Here is a 24,457-nt window from a genome sequence, read left to right as displayed (position 1 = left end):
TTCTTATTGCATGCAAACAAGGAAGCAGGCATTTCACTGCAGTGTTCTGTACGGCTAAGTCCCACAAGAAGAATTATTTGTTTAATTAAAAATATGCCAACTGGCAAAGAGAAATGGAGCTTTGACACTGACCTGAGTGATCGAGTATGATTAGCGACCCTGGCACTAAAGAAGCCAGGCAGTAAGTGAAAGGAGTGACTGGACATGGCCTGCTTGCCTCTCCCAAAAGGAGACGGTGTACATACTCATGGAACACACTAGGGGGTGCAATTTCCCTGGTGAAGTCTGACAAGCCACCTTCTGTACTTTGGGGGTATGGCAGCAGTATCACTGCTTGCAGAATAGGAACATTCTTTGCAGACAGCTTATGGCACCCCCCCCCCATGCTACAGCAAGTGTGTAGGAGGAAGCCAGGGCTGAAAAAAAATGGGAAAATCATGAACCACCTCTGATGGCTGTCTGAATGATGGTTCCTCCCTGCTGACCCTTGCCCTGGTGGTGGAGAATGAGTGGGACAGTTGGTCTAGGGGGGGTTTGATGACAGTTGATAGACAGTGGGGGGATAGGGGTACAGATTGAGCATATTATCTATCTAAATATAAATAGATAGATGTATATATATTATGCCAACCAATTTCTTACATGGGAGTTGAAATCATAACATACAGGTCATGGTGGTATGGCTTTGATGAGGGTGGCAGAGACATGACCACCCCAAGTCATGCTCACTTTTTTGGCCTAACCACTTCTGGCACCATTGTGCTTCAGTAGTGAAAATGTTTTATTTAGAAAGCATTTTTTCTCTGAACTCACCCCCACCCTGGAAATACTTAACACTTTATCAATACAGGACTTGCTACAGCAGCACTTAACCTTTTGCCAGTAATTTTAAAATCATTCATGGTATATCTCCCTTGGTCATAAAGGTTAATCATTTAAGTATAACTACGCAAAGTATAAAAAAAATGGTGTTTAAACGTTCAATTAGCTTTGTTGCTGCAGAGGTTGGAGCAGTAGCTGACATGCTGGTAGTGGCTGCATACCTCTCAACCTGCAGACTTGAAAATAGATACAAAGGTCTTGTAAGGAACACACATCCTGCCAAATATCTGGACAACTTATTAGCATAAAATATTAAAACCACATAACACAATTCTTTCTGCTTCCACTAGGAATATGGGATACTACTCAGAAACACGTTTAAAAAAACAGAGAAAAATGATGGAAAACTTAAGCACATTATCAAGAAACTGCATAAAGTCTGTACACTAACTGTACTGCAAAATTTTAGTACACAAGGTCATTTAGTTTTGTTTCTGAAAAAGGGAGATTTAAGACATGCGTACCCTTAAAAGTACTGCTGTCACTAGTATGTTGGCCATGTAGTGTGGTTTTCTGTATAAAAGACACCATCAAAAAATCATAATGATGAGGGGGATTCAGGAAATCGTGTGAAAGGGTAACTCAAGCCTTCAAAAAGAAGTACAACGTGTGCAGGGGTAAATCGGGCCCGAAAATAGGTACGCTCCTCCAAAACAGAAATAGGTGAGAGGACTGCATGGGTGACACAGGAGCAGGCTGGAGATATGACAGGAAGTGACCAGTGACCTACTCTCTTACATGCAGGAAAGAATATGAAAAGCAACAGCAGTAAGGCAGTCCTCCAGTAGAATCTGTGCAAGGGACAGTGGCCATGGCTTAAGACAGCTGTGGGGTCCTGCCACCAACTTCCTAAGCTTACCTGCATGTGACAGCATTGCAGATGGAGGAGTTCCCAGGCCATGGAAGCTGTGTTCTACCCACTACAGCATGCTAACCAGAGCAATAAGTCTTGGTGTGAAGGTAAAGTATTAAGACTATGAGCTGATAATAAGCTTCATCCCATAATTTCAGGTTCAATTCACTCTTGTGAGCTTACAATCTGTGGGGTTCTGAGAAAAAACTTAACCATACAGTGCTTTCAGATCAACACTAAAAAGAAGCATCTGTTCCTAGTGGGCTTAAATAAGTACAAAATAAATACCACTTCTACCACTGTATCACTGTGCGGCTTTCAATTTCATTGATTTTTATCTGAACTGCATTATAGGTTCAGCTGATTTTTACTTGCTTTTCTCCCTAAATTCTATTCTCTGGGAGATCTTCCTTGCATACACTGTGATATACTATTTCTTTGTAGCTTAATGTTGCTTTAACTACCTGTACAACATTATGCAGGCTCCCTGGTTACTGCCTTCCACTGTAATGAGAAATAAAACTGCAAAGGCATTCAATGTAATTGCAGCAAGGCCCACAAACATCTCCAAAATATTCTTCTCTATTTCCTTCTCCACTGCCTTCTTACTCTATCCTTCTACTTCTCTGTGTCCTACCAATTTAATACATCAATGTTTCCTGGCAAACAGCACTTAGCCTCTTTTCTCTTCTTTTTCTAGTTAGCATCTGGCTAAGTTCTCCTGCTGCAACAGCCTCCTGGAAAGTAAAGTCAGACCTCTGTGAGTGCAGTTCAAAAATCTCCTGTGATAGCAGATACGTTTCCAAACTCCTTGCAGCCACAGTACAACAGTGAAGTAACTGGCAATCATACACTACACAACCCTACAAATTAAGAAAAATATATGTGTGTTACTATTTAAACTACCTGTAATTTACAGAGCTTCTTTTAAGGACATAGTACTGTGACGTGGAGCAGATTCCATGCCACATAGTTCTGTTCAGTTGTCTCCTGGGGTTGGCACATACTAAAGGATGTACCTACTGTTAGCTGAGGAAATACACTGTTTAGAATACTAGTGTTTCCTGATTACAGTAACTTCCAGTCAACTTGCAGCAAAAGAAGCTACCTCTATACCCAAGTGCCACTCCACTGAGGTGGGTCTAACTCTCCATCTTACTAATCTTTTTGCTCAGCTAAAAAAGAATCCGCTCCCCACAAACCAATGCATGCTTACTTGCTCCTCTTTAGCTCCCCTTTTCCACTTCTTAGAGCTACTTACCTGACACATTTCATTGCCTCCATTTTCACAGATTGTTTTTTTTGGAATTAACAACCAACAAAGGAGGAAGGACTACATGCCATTCACCCTTGATTTGCTCAGGAGGGTTGCCATAATGCTTAAGATGTTTACTTCACAGACACAAGGTACAGGGTTTGATTCTCACCTTTGGTTGCTATCTGTTGGCTAGGTATGTAATAGTCTGCAGACTGCTTGCCTAGTATTTACATATAAACCTCACTCTATTTTCCTACCCTCTTCCCAATTCCCACCCACCTCCACTTGGTCTACATTTAAATCACTCTGTTTCTACCCCTTTCCTCATTCCATCCAAATCAGACCTCCACCATAACCAGTATTCTATTGCTTTCACACCTCTCTAATCACACTTCATTACAACACCCTATCACCCCCACCAACAACCCTATTCCTTTCTCTCTAAGACACATCCTCTAAAATAATTTTGTTCATTTACAGAACATCTAGCAAAATCCCTCCTCATTTCTATTACTATTTCTCCATCCCACATAATTCATACCTTATAAACAGTTTAAGTCCCACTACTTTACCATCATATTCTTGTGAAACTTCCTTCTTCTAACCCCCCTCTCACACAACCATAATCTCTCATTGCTGGCACTCCCTGACACTCTCCCTGACCATGCCCTGTCTACACTTAATTATATTGCCACCTCACTTTACCCTCGCTCACTTAACTTCATTTCAGCTCCTCCACTTCTTCCACTCACACCTCCCCCCATGCTTCCTCTCTGACGCCACCACATAACACCAGTCTACACCAATTCATCACAGCTCACTCCCTGTTCCCCACTTCATCCATACACCTTCATAAATACAAAGCCAACCTTTATTTAAAAAAAATACATACATAAAATAAAAAAATAAAATGGTCTATTTCCTTACCACCATGCTCTACCAAACTTACGTGGAGACATTCACTCTAGCCCCAGACCTGCCTCTTCTCTGCACACACATCTCATACCAACTCTACTCTCCAGTCTTCCTGTGACTCCAAACACATCACAGCTCCCACTAAATCATCTTCCCCACATATTTATCAAATAAACATCAGGAGTATATGCAACAGACTAACACAACACCATGCATGGGCAGCACATAATTACAGAAAAAAATGACTAGAACAAAATTCTACCTCCAGGCTACAATATTTTATTTTATTTTTTTATTTATTTTACATTTGTTGACCGGGCTAGTCTAGCTGGAGATATTTCCATTTTCAGTAGAGGCCCGGGGAGAAAAGCTCCACTTACTTAATAATAGTAATATATAAAAAAGCAAGATAATAAGCAATGCCACATCCATTAGGAAGGAATTAAAGTAACATTTTAAAGTAAACCATTGGTATAAAAATGTGGAAGATAACATTTACAACATTTATTGGCAGAGTAATAATGTAAAGGAAGAGAGAGAAGATAGGTTACAGGCTAGTAGTAGAGTATTAGTCAGGGTTGCAGCAAGGGCATAGCCATTGAAGTTTTAGGTGATTTTTAAGATTAAGTTTGAAGAGGGGGAAAGAGGAAATAGAGGTAAGGTTGGGTGGCAGCATGTTCCATTGTTTACCTGTGGTGGTGGAGAACAAGGAGTCACCAGCTAAGTTATTAGATTTGGGTATATAAGCTAGGAGTTTATTAGAGAGGGAATGAAGATTGTTATAGGGTGTGATAAGATTGTTTAGTGTAGGTGTGTTGTTAGGAAGGTAGAAGATTTTGTGAGCAGTTGTTAGTTGTGAGAATAGCAGCATTTTGCAGTTCAAGCCAGTCTAGCTGGTGTAGGTTAATGCAGTGATGGGTTCTATAGGGCTTACCAGTTACAAACCTTGCAATACTGTTGTAGGCTTTGGTAAGTTTGTTGAGATTGTTTTGCTTTAAATTGGTGTAAATGGGAGAAGCATAGAGGAGGGTAGAGAGTAAATGAGAGTGGGCCACGGTAGTTCTTGCTTTTGGGGTGAGGAAGGGTCTTATCCTATACAAGGAGCCTAATTTTCTGTTAACGGACTTAATGGTGTTATTAATATGATTGTCAAAAGTGAGTTTATTGTCTATTGTAACTCCTAATAACTTGCAGGTCAGATCAGGTGATATCAGGGTTCCATTACTAGCTAGTATGGAGAACTGTATGGGAGGGGTCTTGTTGTTGGGAGTAATCAGAAGTAATTTGGTTTTGGCATTCAAGAGTAAGCACGGTTATTGAACCATGTTTCAACCATGGAGAAGACAGTTTGGCTTAGAGATTTCAGCTCAGGAAGAGACTTAGCACAACAGATGATAGTAGAATCATCAGCATACTGTATGCAGGTGGATTGAGGAATAGCTACATGAAGATCATTTATGAACAGAGAGAAGAGAAGGGGTCCTAGAATAGAGCCTTGAGGAACTCCTAGTAAGACAGGGAGATATGAAGACAAGTGATTTTGCCACAAAACAGCTTGTTTACGGTTGCTGAGGTAAGACTTGAACCAAAGGATAGAATTAGAATCCAGAGAGAGGATTTTAGGGTATTTATAAGTAGGAGTGATTGACCATATCAAAGGCTTTTGACAGGTCAATGAAGAGTGCAGATGAGAGGTAGTTATTGTTCTGGTGTTAATAGTATTGGTGAAAGATAGAAGGGCAGTGGTGGTGCTGTGAAAGGGTCTAAAGCCATGTTGGCAGCTGGCCAAGATGTTATTTTTAGTAAGGTAGTCTATTAGCTGATGATGGATACATTTCTCCATGATCTTAGCTAGGGGTGAGAGTAGTGCTATTGGCCTATAGTTGGAGTACTCATTAGAGTTTCCTCCTTTATGTAAGGGAATGATGTGTGAGATTTTCCAAAGATTGGGGATAGTGCTTTCAGAGATGGTACGGTTAATGAGAATAGCTACAGGATGAGCAATTGCTCTGGATGCAAGTTGCAGGTATTCTGCTGGAAGGTTGTCATCAGAGGGTGTACAGGGTTTTAGCTTGTGAATTAGTTTCTGGATAAAGGCTATTGAGATGGGTTTTATCTTGAAAGTAGGAGATTGTCATGCTGGGAATTAGGTAGGTTAGTGTTTGTAGAAGTTAGCTGTGGCCAGGGTTTGAATGGTCTCTGTAAAATAGGTATTGAAGGCATTGGCAATTTCTAGATGGTTTTGTTTTCTGACTCTAGGGGTGGAGGGGTACTAGAGTGGCCGGGCTGTAGAAGGTTATTAATGGCAGTCCAAAATTTTTGTGGATTCTTAGAGTGAGATTGTTGAAGTTTACTGTAATAGGCTTGTTTGTCAGAGAGAATGGCTTTTTAGTAGTATTACAGTTGTCTAAAGTTTAGGTGTTCTGAGACATCTTTAGTTGCTCCCCATTTAGCCCATGATTTGTTTCTTATAAGTATTTTTGTTTTGTGTCTTTTGAGAGCCAGGGAGCAGATTTGAACTTTATCCTAATAGATCTTTTGGGTGCGTGGGTATCTAGTATTGTTAAGAATTTGTGGTTAAAGTAGCTAACAGCTTCATCTAGTGGGAGGATTTTTAGGGGACTCCAGTTGCAGGCATTAAGTTCCATTTGAAATAAGTCAGGATTAAAATGTTTCTTAGTTCTGGCAGTAATAAACTTGGGAGGTTTGTTTATGTCATTTTGTGCCTGATGATATATGTGGGCAAGTGGTCACTGATATCATCTGGCAGGGTTCCTACTTGATAGTTTTCTCTTTGTTTATTGACTAGAATCCAGTCTAGGATGGTCTCTTTGTTGTTGGGTTTGTTGATTCTAGTAGTCGAGGTAATAGTTTGTTTAAAGTTATGTAGGTTGATATAAGAAGAGGGATTATTATTGTTGATACTATACCAGTCAGTGTTGAGGTCTCCTAGAATAATAGTTTCTTGTGGGTATGTTGAGGAAATCCAGGAGAGGGTATCTTCTATATTAGTAATGTTGTGGCCAGGGGGTAGGTAGATGCAGAATATGTATATAGCTTTGTTGGAGTTGATTTGAAATTTAGACATCAAGATTTCAGCTGAGTTATCTTGGGTTGGGTTATGGGGTATAGAGGATATAAGAAGATTGTTTTTAAAGAGTAAGGCCACTCCACCTCCTTTACGTTTTAATCTGTCATTTCTTAGTATGTTATATCCTGGTGGGGTTATTTCATTGTCAGAGGTCGTAGGTTTTAACCAAGTTTCTGTGAGGCAGAAAATATCAAATGAGTAAGTACTGAGAAGGGCATGGAGATTAGTTATTTTGTTATTTAAGCTTCGAATGTTAAGATGTCCAATTTTTAAGGAGTTAGGAAAATTAAGTAGGGTATCAGGGGAGTTGGGTGGAGAGTGTGTAGTAGATGGAAAGTTAGGTTTAGGTGGGCCAGGGTTAGGGTGGATGTCACCAGCTTGTAAGGAGGAATATTTGAGAGCAAGTATGTGGCTGTGATTAAGGATGGGTAGGATTTTTAATTTTTTTGCTACAGGGTGATTCAGTTTTATGGGAGTAAGTCTGTGATATTTAGCTTGTAGGTAGTTGGAGGTGGAGGTGATATTGATGTGAGCTTGGGCTAGTGGGTTGTTAAGGGTTGTTTTGTGAGTAGTTATGCAGGTAGAGGTTTTTTATTTCAAATAAGGTGATTAGGTAAGTGGTGGTAAGGAGTACTGCAAATGAAGTTAAGAGTATAGCCTTTTGTAGGGTGTGTCTGGAAATAGTTATCATGATTGAATGTGAGAAGAGTAGATTTGGAGCTAGTATATAAATAGGCAAGATATCAAAAGTAGAGAGACTTGGAGTGAGGTTATGTTAAAGTGCCTGAAGTGGAAAAGAGTATAGAGCAAGTGATGCTGTGGAGGGAAAGAGAGTATTTGAGAGCAGCTGTTGGGATTCTATGTGAACTGGTAAAGGTTAGTTTATGAGGTAGAGTATAGTAGAGATTGAGAGTAGGAAGTGAAAAGCTGTGATAATATAGGTTAGTGGAAGTGGTAAAGAGTGAAGATGTATGAGGAATGTAAGAGATAGGAAGTAATATTAGGTAGGGTAAGAACTAAGAATGTAGTGGAGTGAGTATGAGACCTACAGTGGAAATGTGAGGGTAGAGTAAGCTAATTGCTGGGTGGGTGTGTTAGGATAAGAGTAATTGGTGTCAAGTTGTAATTGGGTGTTAGATAAGAGGGTGTGGTCATAGAAGTATAAAGGTAGGACCACTGGGGTGGTGGGAATTGGGGGTAGGGTAGGGAGTGAGAACAGAGAAAGAAAAGAGCAGGAGTGAAAACAATCAGTCAAGATATAAGAGAGACTAAGTAGTATAGTTTGGAAGGGTGAGTTAGTGAAGTCTGTGGAGAGAGTAAAGAGATACTCTGAGTTACAATTCTGGAGGGCAGATCAAACTGCAAGGGGAAGTCTGTACCTAAAAGAGTATAGTAGTATTACAGTCTGAAAGAGCTAACAGTTGGTTCAGAATTGGACAGGAGAAAACTAGAGCGTTGGATGCTGGGAAGCCGCTGGCAGACACGAGGCAGGGCCTTATCCTAGACCACATACAAACACCACACAAAAGTTTGCAAGATAGAGGTGTAAATACATACAGCAGTCTTTAGGCAGACTTTAAGTGTGCTTCAGAAGGTTTGTTAGGGTCCAAAAAACGCTGTGATAGCTTCAGAAGTTGGGAGTTTCACAGGGCAGGAACCACACCAGGTGAGCAAAGGCACACACACAGCAACAGAGGACAGGCTGATATAGCAGTCTTTAGGCAGACTTTAAGTGTGCTTCAGAAGGTTTGTTAGGGTCCAAAACGCTGTGATAGCTTCAGAAGTTGGGAGTTTCACAGGGCAGGAACCACACCAGGTGAGCAAAGGCACACACACAGCAACAGAGGACAGGCTGATATAGCAGTCTTTAGGCAGACTTTAAGTGTGCTTCAGAAGGTTTGTTAGGGTCCAAAAAGCTGTGATAGCTTCAGAAGTTGGGAGTTTCACAGGGCAGGAACCACACCAGGTGAGCAAAGGCACACACACAGCAACAGAGGACAGGCTGATATAGCAGTCTTTAGGCAGACTTTAAGTGTGCTTCAGAAGGTTTGTTAGGGTCCAAAAACGCTGTGATAGCTTCAGAAGTTGGGAGTTTCACAGGGCAGGAACCACACCAGGTGAGCAAAGGCACACACACAGCAACAGAGGACAGGCTGATATAGCAGTCTTTAGGCAGACTTTAAGTGTGCTTCAGAAGGTTTGTTAGGGTCCAAAAGCTGTGATAGCTTCAGAAGTTGGGAGTTTCACAGGGCAGGAACCACACCAGGTGAGCAAAGGCACACACACAGCAACAGAGGACAGGCTGATATATTGATACAAGGTGATCAGGGATGTAGACACACGCCTGTGAGCAAGCCAGCAGCTCGTTTGGGGGCAGAAGATGTGCGCTGGGGAAGGTGAATTTTAAAAAATTTTACAATATTTATTAATATATAATAATATATTAATATATAATAATTAATTAATTAATTAATTAATAATTAATTAATAATATAATAATACAATATTTTAAGAGCTGACAAAAATTACAAAAAAGCACAAGGTAATGCAGTTCTCCACTAAAGTATACTCTGGCTTACCCTCTCTTCTTTCACCCCGCCACAATTCAATAATGCAGAAACTCTTATCACAAACCTTAAGCTTAGCAACCACAAATCTTTATCAATAACTGGTATTTATACCCCTCGGTGCAATAACATCAATACAACTGAAGACTTATCTCTTGGGTCTCTTGTAACATCCCACATGAAAAAGTAATTCTTGGTTACCTTCAACATCAAATGGCTCTCAACTCACAGCTCTGTCTCAATACGATAAACCTACACTGTTTCACACAACTCTACCACTCGCTATAACAAAAACAGAAACCAAGTTACAATTACAGATTGGCCACTCACCTCTTCCCAAAACAACATCTCCTCCTCAGGCTCCCTGCATGTCACAAGTGACCACCGCCAAATCTTTATTAACATCCATAAACAAGAACATTGCCTCAGTATGGTACAACAACCTCTCCCACATTCACAGAGACAAATCTGTCTCTATTTTAAATCCCCGCAAACTCCTACTAGATGAAGCTGTAGTTGAATAAAACATCCCTTAATATTTTAAATGAGTTAGCCCTCCTCCCTCAGAACTAAACAAGCCAAAGCCAACCCAGCCCCTAACAAGAAGTACAAAACTACTTAGGAAACAGGGAGACAAAATCTCGGAAGTCTGGACTCTAAATAGAACCTAGACAAGCCTTCAATATTTTAGATACCTCAGAAACCGCAATGAAATCCACAATTACAAAGATCTCAATTGAAAAAAATCTTTAAAAAAAAATCATTCTGATCCTCTATAAACAAAACTTTATGACCACGCTGCATCGCTCAGCTCCCACCCACAATACCCAACCACAGCCTGATAAAGTACAGTTGTGTACACTTACCATAAATGTAGATGTTCGAGTGTATTCACTGTTGCAGTCATTAGATTTGGGTAATCTGCTGGCAGGTTGCCCTCAGTTGGCCTGAATAACAAACAAAGTCTTGGGTCCTGTGTCGGCTGCTGTCTCCTCTTCCATGACGTCAGGTCGTCAGGGGTATAAAACATGCAGCCGACGCCATTTTATTCAGTTTTTCTTTCCCCAGATGTCAGGTGCCCCCCAAATGGGGAGCAAAAATATATATATAACTAAACAGTAAATATATAATTGCACTTTTAGAAACATAAACTTTACCTTCAACTAAAAGGAAATACACCACAAAGGCTTTTGAGTATAGTGAAGGAAAGAAAAGGTACAGAAAGGGGGATGGCGGGTGGGTAACCCGGACTGCGACAGTGAAAACACTCGAACATCTACATTTATGGTAAGTGTACACAACTGTACTATGTTCTTCGTGTTTCACTGTTGCACTCATTACATTTTGGTAGAATCCCAAAGCTATGGATGGCAGGATGGAACTAAACAGCATTAGGAGCAGCTATAAGGCCCTGCAGAACTGCAGTGGCAAAGCCTGCCCTGGATTTGGAGAAGAGAGGTAAATGATAATGCTTTGTGAAGGTATGAACAGAGCTCCAAGCAGCAGCTTCTAGAATGTCTTTGGTTAGGACACCTCTGAGTAAAGCTGCTGAAGTATAGGTAGCCCTGGTGGAATGTGATCTGATCCCCTTGGGCACCGGTTTACCATAGTGAAAATAGCAGAAATGAACGCAGTGGCTTATCCATTTAGAAACAGTCTGCTTTGATATAGCCTTCCCCTCTGACCCTGCAGCAAATGCTACCCGTAGTTGCTCAGACTTTCTTAGAGATTTGGTCATATTTAAGTAGAATCTTAGTTGTCTGTGTACATCCAATGAGTGCAGAATTTGCTCCCCCTTGTTCTGCGAATTTGGGTAAAATGTTGGCAGCTGAATGGTCTGGTTAAGAGCCTGTAGTTCTGAAACCCTTCTTGTTGAAGTGACTGCCAAAAGGAAAGCTGTTTTCCAAGATACAAATTTTATATCCGCAGTTGCTGCTGGTTCAAAAGGAGGCAGGGTGAGTTTTTCCAGCACAAAATTGAGGTCCCATGCATGAGTTGGTGCTCTTCTGGGTGGCCTTAAATTTTTGGCCCCTCTAAGATACTGTTTAAGCAGTGGATGAGAAAATAGGGGAGGCTTTGTGTTGTAATGAGCAGAGATGGCAGAGGCATGGATTTTTATTGAAGAAAAAGATAAGCCCTTGTCAAGCATCTCAGTCAAATATTGTAAAATCTGAGGAATATTGGGCTTTGCTGTGTCTATTCCTTGTGCTTGGTTCCAAGCACAGAATCCCTTCCATTTATCAGCATAAGATTTTCTAGTACTAGGCCTTCTGGCTTCCAAAATGACATCAATCACAGATTTACTGAGAGGTGTTGTTTGAATAATTAGTTGATTAGCCATGGTGCAAGATTCAGAGTTTGGAGTTGAGTATGCAGAATTTGATAGTTCTGCTGAGACAGTAGATGAGGTATTTGAGGCAAGTACCATGGAGGCAGGTGAGACATATTCCTTAGAAGCGGGTACCAGTGCTGGCGAGGCCAGTCCGGAGCAATTAGGATCATTTTTGTTTTTTCCTGTCTGACTTTTAGTAAGACCTTGGAGAGTAGAGGTAGAGGGGGAAAAGCATAGACTGATAGTTTTTTTCCAGCAGAAGGACAGAGCATCCACTTTCCACTCTTTTTTGTGATGAGTTCTTGTGCAGAATTTGTCCAACTGATAATTTTGGGGAGAAGCAAATAGATCTAGGTCTGGGCTCTCCCATTTCTGTGTTAACATGCTGAAGATTTGTGGATCCAGTTTCCATTCCTGCGGGTCCATAAGATTTCTGCTTAGGTCGTCTGCCAGAGTATTTTGCTTTCCTGGCAGGAATTGAGCTTGAAGATGTATTTGGTAAGTCAATGCTGTGTTCCACAAAGCCATGGCTAGTCTGCAAAGAGGGTAGGAATGTGTACCCCCCCTTGCTTGTTTATGTACCACATAACTGTGGTGTTGTCCGTCTTTATCAGTAGTTGTCCTGGATGAAGTAAGTCATTGAACGCTGTCAGAGCATTCTGAACAGCTATCATCTTTTTCTGGTTGATATGCAGATGCATTTGGTTTGGGCTCCATTTACCCTGAATGTATCTCCCTGCCAGGTGGGCCCCCCAAGCAAAGTCTGATGCATCTGTAGTTAGGGTTTGGGTGGCAGGGGGTAGAGTAAATGACAGTCCCTTGTTCTAGGTTCATAGGTTCATAGGTTCATACTAGGCTATCTGCCGCCGCATTTTTTTTTGCCTAGCCCCCTATAGTTGCTTAGCTTACGCACCCCCTTTAGTATGGGAACTATACCTATTTTTTTGCTGCCTCTGTTGAGGTGACACTGACACTGAGGTAATGGGGTATAATATCTCTCCCATCCATTGGTCAAGAAGATTTCTCTTGAACAAGGCGCCAGCGAGGTGCTGCTCTCCCTCATATTTTGGATTTTTTATCTCACAGTCAAGTTTTGGTGACATGTCTCTGCCCACCAAAGAAACTCCTGTTGTAGGCAGGGGATGAGAGGAATCACTGTTTCCAGGCTGTGACAATGCTGACTCCATAAACTTTTTAGGTACCATTGAAGTTTCCTCATATGCAGTCTCGCATATGGAATTAGTAGGATGCAGGATGCCATGAACCCCAAAGCCTGCAGAATTTGTCTTGCAGATAACTAGGTTTTTGTTGCCATTTGTTTGAAGTATGCTGTCAGTTGCCTTTGACTGGCGTGAGGTAAGCCATCTGGGCAGTTGTATTCAAGCTTGCACCCAGGAATGTAATTATTTGAGAGGGTACCAGTTGTGATTTCTTTTCGTTTATGGTGTACCCAAGGCATGCTAGAAGCCTTTTTACAAACGCCAGATGTTGAAGAAGAGTGTCCTTGTTCTCTGCTTGAATGAGACAGTCGTCCAGATAAGGATAAATTTGTATGCTTTGTCTGCAGAATGCAATTACTGGTGCCAGGCACTTTGTAAAGACCCTGGGCACAGTAGATAAGCCAAAGGGCAGTGCAGAGAATTGGTAATGCAAAAAACCTGCTTTGAAGCGTAGGTATCTTCTGCATGATTCCCTTATTAGGATATGTAGGTATGCCTCTTTTAAGTCTAGAGTTACTAACCAAGCATTCCTGCCTAGCATGGGCAGTAGCTGTTGTAAAGTCAGCATTTTGAATTTTGGAATGTCCAGGAACGTGTTCAGAATTGATAAGTCCTGTATTGGACGCCATGAATTGTCTTTTCTGGGTACTAGGAAAAGTCTTGAATAAAAACCTTGTCCTTTTTCCTTTTCTGGCACCGGTTGAATAGCCCCCATATCCATGAGGGACATGACTTGTTTCTGGGCCTCTGCCTACTGGTTTTGTGGCAGATCCAGCCATCTGTTTGGAATTGGCATGGAATTGAAATCTATACCCCTGGGATACTATGTTTAATACCCAACTGTCCTGGGTAATTAAATGCCAATTTTGAGCATGAAGTGCTAGTTTCCCCCCAAGGGGGCTGCCAAAAGATAAGTGCTTGGTGATGGTAGAGGAAAGTCATTGAGACTGCTTACTGTAGGGTTGTGCTTTGTTTCCTTCAGATTTGGAGGTGGAGGCACCCCATTGCTTTGACCTGTAAGAACCCTGTGATTGGTATCTGGAGCCCTTTGAGTGCCTGGATTTGCCCTGAGTGGCTCTGTTGGACACAGGAAAGGACCAATTTTTAGTAGGCTAGTGCCTAATGAACCTGGGTGGCTGCACATGCAAGTAATCTTTTACAGTTTGCATAGATTTAGCTTTGTCTTCCATTTTCTTTAAAACGTCTTCTGCCTTATTACCAAACAGAGTATCATGCTGCAAAGGGGCATCCAACAATTTAGCTTTAACATGATCAGGCAGATTTTGCTCCTTGAGCCAGGCATGCCTTCTAATCACAGATCCAGTAACGGCGGCCCTACAAGAGGCCTCCAAGGAATCAAAACCACATTGCAAAGTATGCTTTCCAACCTGTTCTGCTGAATGCAATAATTCCTGTAACTCTTTATTTTCCACACAATCAGAAATCAACATAATTTTCTATTTCAGTAAGCCCATAATGTACAGTTTTGTACCTACCATAAATGTAGATGTCCGAGAGGAATGCATCTGCAGTCTTTACAAATGGGTTGTCCTGTCGTCAGGCAGCCCTTCGGTCGGCCGGATTCCAAAGTCTGGGTCTGGCTTCGGCTGGTGTCGCACTTCACCCGACGTCATTGCGGCAGTTATTCGGGTATAAAGGCATCAGCCGACGCCATTTTCCTCAGTGTTTCTTGCCCCAGATGCCAGGTGCCCTCTTGGATGGCTAAATGCCAAAGTTTCCAAATAGTAGAGAGCAAACACATAAAATAAGCATGTATGTACATATATACAAACAAATACACCATAATAGATCCCCCCCCAAGCTAGCTGAAGATTGGCAAATACCCTAGGAGTACCTCAGAGGGGAAGGAGGGTGGTAATCCTGACTGCAGATGCATTCCTCTCGGACATCTACATTTATGGTAGGTACAAAACTGTACTATGTCCTTCAAGGATGCATCTGCAGTCTTACAAATGGGTAGAATACCATAGCTAAACTAGGGAGGAGGAAATGAGAAGAGATTATGGTGTAGTTAGGATCCCTTGCAAAACAGCAGTGGCAAAACCAGCACGGGATCTAGAGTATAGAGGTAAGTTATAATGCTTGGCAAATGTATGCACGGAGGTCCAAGTAGCAGCCTCTATAATGTCCTTGGTAGCCACTCCTCGTAAGAAAGCTGTGGTAGTGGCTGTAGCCCTTGTGGAGTGAGGCCTGATGTTCTCTGGAGTTTTCTTTCCATGGTAGGAGTAATAAAATCTAATGCAATTTCCTATCCATTTGGAGATTGTCTGTTTAGAAATTAGATTTCCTTCCTTTCCTGTTGCATATGCTACCAGAAGCTGGTCAGTTTTTCTATTGTTTTTGTCCTGTCCAGGTAGTAGCGTAATTGTCTGTGTACATCCAAGGTATGTAAGAGCCTTTCTCCCCTGTTCTGTGGGTTGGGGAAGAATGTAGGAAGGTGGATAGCCTGATTTAAAGATACTCTGGATACCACCTTAGGCATAAATGTAGGATTTGTTCTCATGGACACTCTATCTTGATGGAAGATTAGGAAGGGTTGCACTGCCATTAATGCCTGTAGTTCAGAGACCCTTCTTGCTGAAGTTATTGCCAGCAGGAAAGCAGTCTTCCAGGATAAGTATTGTAATTCTGCTGTTGCTGCTGGTTCGAAAGGAGGAAGAGTCAGTTTTCTAGCACAAAGTTCAAGTCCCATGCTGGCAATGGAGGTTTCCTGGGAGGTTTCACATTTTTAATTCCTCTCAGAAACTGTCTGAGCAGAGGATCGAGAAGACAGGAGGATCCAAGCTGTATTCTGCTGAAATAGCTGATGCATGTATCTTGATGGAAGAGTAGGACAGGCCTGTATGGAAGAGCTCTGCCAAGTACTCCAGGATGTTGGCTATGTTCACCAGTGTCACATCTTGCCCTTTTGCAGTACTCCAGATGAGATATCTTTTCCATTTTGCTGCATAATTCTTTCTTGTTGAAGGTCTACGAGCCTCCAGGATTATGTCTTTAACCCTTTGGGATAAATTTGTGTTAATTGCTGTTATGTAATGTTCCAGGCAGTTAGCTGCAGAGTTTTTAGGTTTGTATGCAGGATGTTGTAGTTGTTCTGTGTTAGCAGTAATGGGATCAGGGCAGTGTCCATATTTGTTCCCGGACATGCTCCTCAGCAGTGGATACCAATGTTGTCTTGGCCAGTCTGGGGCTATCAGAATGATCCTCGGACGTTCCTCTTTGATCTTCAGAAGCACCTTGTGCATCAAAGGAAGTGGAGGGAAGGCGTATGCTGTCAGGCTTTTCCAACTGAAAGATAGGGAGTCCACCTTCCAAGCAAGTGGGTGGTAAGTCCTTGTGCAGAATTTCTTCAACTGATGATTGAATGGGGATGCAAACAAGTCTATTTGTGGTAGTCCCCATTCTCTTGTGATGGTTTTGAAGATGTCCGGATGCAGCATCCATTCGTGGGCATCTGTTGTAGTTCTGCTTAATATGTCTGCTAGAATTTTTTCCTTCCCTGGTACATAAATTGCCTGTAACTGAATGTTGTAGCTCAGAGCCACATCCCATAGGTCCAGTGCCAGCCGGCATAGAGGGTATGAGTGTGTGCCTCCCTGCTTGTTGATGTACCACATAACTGTGGTGTTGTCTGTCCTTATCATCAACTGGCCTTCGTGGAGAAAAGGTCTCAATGCCTGGATTGCCAATTTCACTGCCATCATTTCTTTTAGATTTATGTGCAGATGTAGCTGGTCTTGAGTCCATAGGCCTTGAATGCACTTGCCCATCATGTGTGCCCCCCAACCGAGGTCTGAGGCATCTGTCGTGATGGTTTGTCTTGGTTGACTTTTGCAGAAGGGCAATCCTGTGTTTGATTGGCAGGCCTGAGCCCACCATAGGAACTCTTGCTTCAGGCATGGGATCATTGGAATTTTGGTTTCTAGGCTGTGCTGGTGCTGGGACCACAAATTCTTTAGGTACCACTGTAGCTTTCTCATATGCAGCCTGGCATGAGGGACCAGTATTATGCAGGATGCCATGAAGCCTAGAGCTTGTAGCACTTTTCTTGCAGTTAAATGGTTCTGCTTTGTTAATGCCAAGAAGTAGAGAGGAAGTTGCTCTTTCTTTTCTGTAGTTAGAAATGCCATTTGTTTTGATGTGTCCAGTTCTGCACCCAGAAAGGTTATTCTTTGGGATGGAATCAGCCTTGACTTTTTTGTATTGACTGTATATCCCAGGGCTTGCAGCAGGTAGATGACTCCTTGTAAGTCTTCTGATAGTTTGTTTTTGTTGTCCACTTGTATCAGGCAGTCGTCCAGGTAGGGATAGATTTGAATACCCTGAAGTCTGCAATGAGCGATTACTGATGCCAGGCATTTCGTGAACACTCTGGGCGCAGTAGATAAGCCAAAGAGCAATGCTGAGAATTGATAATGCTCTGATCCTGCAAGAAATCTGAGGTATCTTCTGCAAATTGGTCTTATGGGGACGTGCAGGTATGCCTCCTTGAGATCTAGAGTTACCAGCCAAGACTCCTTGCCCAGCATGGGAAGAAGCTGCTGTAGGGTCAGCATTTTGAATTTTGGAACAATAAGGAATGTGTTTAAAGCAGACAGATCTAGAATAGGCCTCCATTTGTTTTCTTTTCTTGGTACCAGGAAGAGTCTGGAGTAAAATCCCTTCCCTTGCTCCATAGATGGTACCTTCTCCACAGCTCTCATTTTTAATAATTGAGATATTTGTTTTAGAGCTTCTGTCCTTTGAGTAGGTGGTAGGTTCGGCATTCCTCTCTTTCCTGGTAGAGTATGGAAATGGAATCTGTAACCTTGGTCTATAGTTTGCAAAATCCATTTTTCTCTTGTAATGCAGTGCCAGTTTCTTGAAAATAAGGTTAGCTTTCCGCCTAAAGGTGCTTCTAGTTGTTCCCTGGTAGGCGGTGCCACCGCCAAGTCACTGTGATTGAGTTGTTGTAGTGGTGGTGGCTGTATCCGTGCCTCGTTGGTTGTTACCCTGCCACTGGCGACCCCTGTAGGCACCCCTGGATTGGTTTCTGCCTCTAGAGCCTATTCCTGCCTCTTTGTGCCTTAGAGGAGTCTGGAAAGGACCAATTCTTGGAGGGCCAATTCCTGCTAAACCTTGGAGGTTGAACTTGCAAGAAATCTTTCACTGTTTGCACAGATTTTGCTTTCTCTTCCATCTTTTTTGTACCTGCTGTGCAGGGGAACCAAATAAATTGACCTTGTCCATAGGTGCATCCAAAAGCTTAGATTTGACTTGGTCTGGTAATGCCTGTTCTTTCAACCATGCATGCCTCCTGATAACTGTGCCAGTCATGGCTGATCTAAAGGAAGCCTCCAGTGCATCATAGCCACATTTTAAAGAATGGTTACTAACCTGCTGTATGTTATGTACCATTTCTTGAACATACTTTTTTATCTAAAAATTCTTCAGAGGACAGCTTTTTAGTCAACTGGTCAAGCATAAACTCTTGATATTGAATCATATGAAATTGGCAGTTCAAAGCTCTAGCTGACAAAGTAGCAGAGGTGTAAACTTTTTTACCCCATCTCTCTAAGGACCTGGATTCCCTTTCAGGGGGGAGGGGGTTTTTAGAAGAAGTAGCCGCTACAGCTTTTGGACCCTGGGAGATAGTCTCTGGATCTGCAAAAGGAGCCTTATATAAGTGGTGATGAGTGTTGTCCAGGACCCTGTAGTACCTATCGGGCTTAGCAGGAGCCGGAGGTAAAGTATCAGGAGCAGTGCAAGCATCATTAAATGCATCATCAACAACAGAAAGAACTGGAGGTATAGCTAAAGGCCTATGCTGTGGCAAATGTAGAAAGGTCCTAAGCCTTTTTCTAGAGTCTGAGAAATCTTGGTCCTGCCACTGAAATTGTTCCCTCATAGCATGCAAAGTTTCCCCAAAGGAAAATTCCTCAGGAGGAGAGGCTGAAGGGATGGACTCCTCAGCATCAGAGTCTTCGTAAGGAGAATAAGAAGCCTCAGGAGGGTCTGTATGTTCTGAGTCATCAGAGGAATCATCTGCGGATACTGGCTCAGGGGGCTCTGCTCTAGGCCTCTTTTCTGGAGGAGGGAGAGGCCCTGTCTGGATGAGGCTGGGCTCCACGAATTAAAGAGATGAGATCCTCAGCCAAAGAAAGCATATGGGAGCTGGTGCTGGGCCTGTGAGAGGGGGGCTTGGCAGGCACAGGTTTTGATGCTTTGGCTGCTTTAGCCCTGGCAAAGGCCTTAATAGACATAGCTGGAGGAGGCCTAGCAGCTCCACGTGCAGGGGTAGAAATATCCAGGGGGATGGTGTCTGATAAATCCTGTGAAACCGCAACAGAAGGTTGGATTTCAGAAGCCGTTTCTACCAGGTTAGAAGAGGCCTCGGTAGAAGGCAAGTCATCGGCTGAAGAAAGAACCGCTTGCTCGGCCGAAACCGAGACACTCGCGGTTTGCTTAACCGCGGTTTCGGCCGAAACCGCGGACCGCGAGTGTCGGTCCTTTTCTTTGCGTTTCTTGGTTATTTGCGTAGTCGGAGGATCCGACGGCATAATGTAGGCAAAATCGGAGCCGAAAATCTGTTCAGCAAAGTCCGATCGACATCTAAGCGTCCGCCGGTTAAAAGAAGCACAGGCTAGACAAGATGCTACGTCGTGGTCTGGGCCTAAACAATGTATGCAATAGGAGTGGAAATCTTTATGAGGTATTTGTTTCCCACAAGATAAACAGTTATTAACTTTCTCTGACATCGGCTGAGGCAAGAAAGAGTCCCCAACGGGGTACTTAGCTTTATAGAAGTCTTCGAAGTAGTATTCGGCAGTAGTAATCTCTGGATCTGACCGACCGGCACTTGCGAACAGCTTCTGCTTCGGGCGCCACGCGGCAAGAAAGACTGAGGAAAATGGCGTCGGCTGATGCCTTTATACCCGAATAACTGCCGCAATGACGTCGGGTGAAGTGCGACACCAGCCGAAGCCAGACCCAGACTTTGGAATCCGGCCGACCGAAGGGCTGCCTGACGACAGGACAACCCATTTGTAAAGACTGCAGATGCATCCTTGAAGGACATCATGCTGTTGATATTTAAGCATATGAAACTGGCAATTTAAGGCCCTGATTGCCAAGGTTGCAGACGTATAAACCTTCTTTCCCCATCTATCCAACGCCCTGGAATCTCTATCAGAAGGGGTAGGATTTTTGGCTGTAGAGGCCTTTACACCCTTGGGACCCTGAGAAATAGTCTCAGGATTAGCAGCAGGATTTTTGAAAAGAAATTTGTGGGAGTCAGGAACCCTGTAATATCTGTCTGGCTTACTAGGAGCCGGAGGCAGGGAATCAGGAGCCATGCGTGATTCCGAAAACACATCAACAATATCTAATACAGGAGGTATTGCCAAAGGCCTATGCTGTGGAAGAATAAGGAAATCCCTAAGCCTCTTTTTTGATTCATAGAAGTCCTGACTCTCCCAGTGAAAATGCTCCCTTAAAGTATGCAAAGTCTCTCCAAAAGAGTAATCCTCAGGAGGAGATGCTCTGCATCAGAATCCTCATAGGGTGGAATAGAACATTTCTGATCAGAAGAAATGGAAACCTGATCTGAAGATTCATAATCAGTGCCTTGCCTAGGCCTCTTAGTGGGGGGGTTGATTACCTGATCAAGGTAATTAAATCCTCAGCCATTTTGATCATCTGTTTTTTAGGCATAAGGGCCTGAGCACGTAGCTCATGCATTGATTTTTTAGACATAGCAGATGTTTTTGACCTTGTTTTTGTTGCTGGCATCAGTATAATATAAAAATGTTGAGGCCTGGAAACACCCTCAGAAGCCGGTGCCTGCTCAGCGGCTCTGGACCCATCCAGGGGAGAGACATCCGTGGGTTAAATACTCTTGAGAATCTCACAGCATACCGGACTCCGAATGGGTCTCGGTAGAGGTCTGCGACTCAAAAGTAGCAGGTATCAGGGGCTGCGAAAGCGCCTCACTGAGTACCGGTGAACTGGTGACTGGTTAGGAGAAGCTTTGTCGTCGGTTTTGGACCTTGACGGTCTGTCTCTGTCTTTTTCTTTGCGTTTTTTATGAACTCCGGTAGTCGGATTGCTAACCGACGACATTTCAGGATAATTAAATCTTGAACCAAAATATTTAGAAGCAAAAATATACCGACGCTTAATAGTGCGTTGGTTAAATCTAGCACAAAACCGACAGCAAGGCATGTTTTGATCAGGGCCCAGGCAAGGAATACAGTACAAATGAAAATCCTTATGAGGTATTTGCTTCCCACAAGTAAATGCAACTATTAACTTTTACTGACATCGGTAAGGAGCAAGAAAAAGTTTCCCCAACGGGGTACTTGAGAACTGCTTCTGCTTTGGGCACCGCGCGGCAAGAAAGACTGAATAAAATGGAGTCGGCTGCATGTTTTATACCCCTGATGATCTGACATCATGGAAGAGGAGACAGCAACCGACGCAGGACCCAAGACTTTGTTATTCAGGCCGACTGAGGGCAACCTGCCAGCAGATTGCCTAAATGTAATGATTGCAACAGTGAAACACGAAGAACATCTAAACACTACCAACCTCTAACTCCCACTTCACCCAATCTATCTCATCTCCAATAAACAACCCAACACCATCTACCCTTTGGACATCTTTCTCTGCTTCCACTCTTTCACACACTTTCTCCAACCAGTCTCCACCACTACTAGCAAAAACCCAAAGTCTAACTTCTCTTGCTACTGACAACTTACCTGCTGAATATATAAAAATTGCTGCAAAGGCAATAGCCTACCCTGTCTCTACCATAATAAACTGCTCCATTAACGAATCCCATGCATCCCACCTCTGTAAAAAATGCTACATATTATCCTTGCAGGAGGCAGCTCTACAGAATTCATTAACTACAGACCAACTGCTATCCTATCAACACTATATAAAGTAAAGAAAAAATGTATACAATCTCAAACGACTCACTATATCACCCAAAACTCCCTTCTTTCTCCATCACAGCATAGTTTTCGCTCCAACCACAGTACCTCACTGACCTACTAGACTTCATTATTAATACAGTTAAACATAAAAATAAAAGTAGATTAGTACCAGCTCTTTCATGACCTATCCCAAAACCTTTGACATCTCTCACTCCATCCTCCTTCACAAACTTTCTAACCTTGAAGTCAGTGATTTCTCCTTGGCCTGGTTACAAAACTCTCTCTCAAACTAATTTCAAGCTGTCAAATGGAATACAAGTTTTCCACCTTTCTTCCCATATCCACATGCATTGTCTGTCATAGGCCCCACACTCTTATTTTTATATATTTATTTATATTTGTTCACCAGGGTAGTGCACTGATCTCAGTGGGCCATTTGCAGACACAGCCTGGGTAAACAGGATCACATAAGAAATAAACAAGAGATATTTACATATGCAAGAATATGCTAAAACATTTAGGTCAAAAAGCAGTTTACAATGTCAAAACATGAATGGAAAAATGAAGTTATGCTTAGCACAGCTTTATGGATAAGACATAATGACTGAAATGGCTTATGCTACAGGGATAGCAGCATATCATTATATTAAGAGGTATGAAGCCATTAGAAGAGGCAAGTAATAACAGTTGCAAGAAACTTCATAAGACATTGTAACATCTTCAACAATAACCTATCTACAGCCAGTAAATCCAGCTTTATTGTCCAGTACTCTGATGATACTACTATCACCTGCTGTGCTCAAAACCTACACAAACTTCACAAAAAATCCACATACTTTTATCTCAATAAAAACTTTGTTAACTGACTCTCAGCTACTTCTCAAATCCCAATAAAATGAAAAATATTCTCTTTACTCCCGCCTTGGACAACACTCGGCAACAAAAATACTTCCAAATAGTTTCTTCACATAACACGACAACTGAACTTGTGTCACGTACAAAACTATTAGGTGTTTATGCAAATGAAAATATGAAATCTGATTACCACAACCTAATGTGAAAAAAAAATAACCAAAAACAAGCACTTTCTATAGGATCAGACACTTCCTGACAGACCCTGCCAGAAAACACTTGGCCTCTAACTCAACTGTACTTCTTCTCACCCACCTTTACTCTGTTCCAGTATTCACAAACATACAAGATACCTGCTAGTGAAGCTGGATCAATGGTACAAGGCAGCTAAATTAGCAGCAAATACCAAAAAGGGCTCAGCACTGTGCAGCTCTTAAAGAGCTGAACTAGTTTATAATTACCTCTCTCCTTGTCTTACTCACAACTCCTCACATGCATAGCATTATCTATAAGCCAAATAACTGCCTCTATTTTACTAAATTCGTGTAACAGTCCCCTTCTACACTCCTATTTTCTACTGATAGCCTACTCCTATTCATTTCAAAATCTTACACTTTAGTAGGTGATTCTCTTTACTCAACTTTTTCACCAAAATTTAGAATTCCATCATGCTCTCATTAAAACAGGACCTCTCTCACAAGTCCTTAAAGTCCTTACTAAAATTTCACCTTTCTGAATCAGGGCTCTGCTGGTTAGCCAACATGCTTTCTGCTTATCTACTTTTCTTCTCTACAGTATATATTTAATATTCCACTACAAATATTTACTTCCATCCACTAATCCACTGTCATTGTTTTTATTGCATCTTACCTACTACCCTGCTCTAACTTCACATTGGACATCCATTTGGTAAGTTTTGCTTCCTAATTTTACTGACCTTTGAAGTTATCTACCATACTTTTACTTCTATTTCAGCTAACATCCTGTCTACACTGACTGGTACTATAACAGTATATCTTACTCACGAAATGATTTGTGAATGTATACATTTGTAGAAAAAGTCTGTGCTTGCACTTAATCTACATTTTATATAATTTGTACTATATGTACCTTTTCTCCCCAGATACCTGCTGAAAAGGGGATTGTACCCTGTTGGACTTTCCCTGTACACAAAACAATAAATAAAATAAAAATAAATGGGACTGAACCAGAAGTAAGGATGACATGAGTGGTAATGGGCAGGGTCTTTGGTGAAACAAAAAATTAATTAAAATAAACTTTCAGCAAATATCACTATGGCTCAAGACAAATGTGATAAAAAAACACAGATAAAATATGAACATTGTGTGATTCTAACTCATACTTTCCTGATTTATGAAAAAGGTTTCACACATGGAACTAAATTGTTCAACAATATATCAGATACTTAAATATTTTACTTTACCACTATAATGGCGATCCTTCCTCCAACGTCCCCAACAACAGTTATAGGTGGTTTCTCTTTGGCCATCATCACTAATAAATAACAAAGGAAAGAAACTCCGTCAT

General features: G+C 42.1%; 1 protein-coding gene across 1 annotated transcript in view; it reads right to left on the bottom strand.

Moving 5' to 3' along the window:
- PRPSAP1 (phosphoribosyl pyrophosphate synthetase associated protein 1) overlaps positions 1–24,457 on the bottom strand; it is a 785,329-nt gene that overhangs the window by 133,557 nt on the left and 627,315 nt on the right. Inside the window, exon 8 of the mRNA XM_044068098.1 lies at positions 24,354–24,424. Coding sequence (XP_043924033.1) covers positions 24,354–24,424 — 71 coding nt within the window. The remainder of the gene's footprint in view (positions 1–24,353; positions 24,425–24,457) is intronic.

This window comes from Protopterus annectens, chromosome 4.part0 (assembly GCF_019279795.1).
Source record: "Protopterus annectens isolate FY-2018-M chromosome 4.part0, PAN1.0, whole genome shotgun sequence".
Lineage (NCBI taxonomy): Eukaryota > Metazoa > Chordata > Ceratodontiformes > Protopteridae > Protopterus > Protopterus annectens.
Note: the sequence above shows the minus strand (reverse complement) of the source record. Positions and strands in the feature narration are given on the sequence as shown.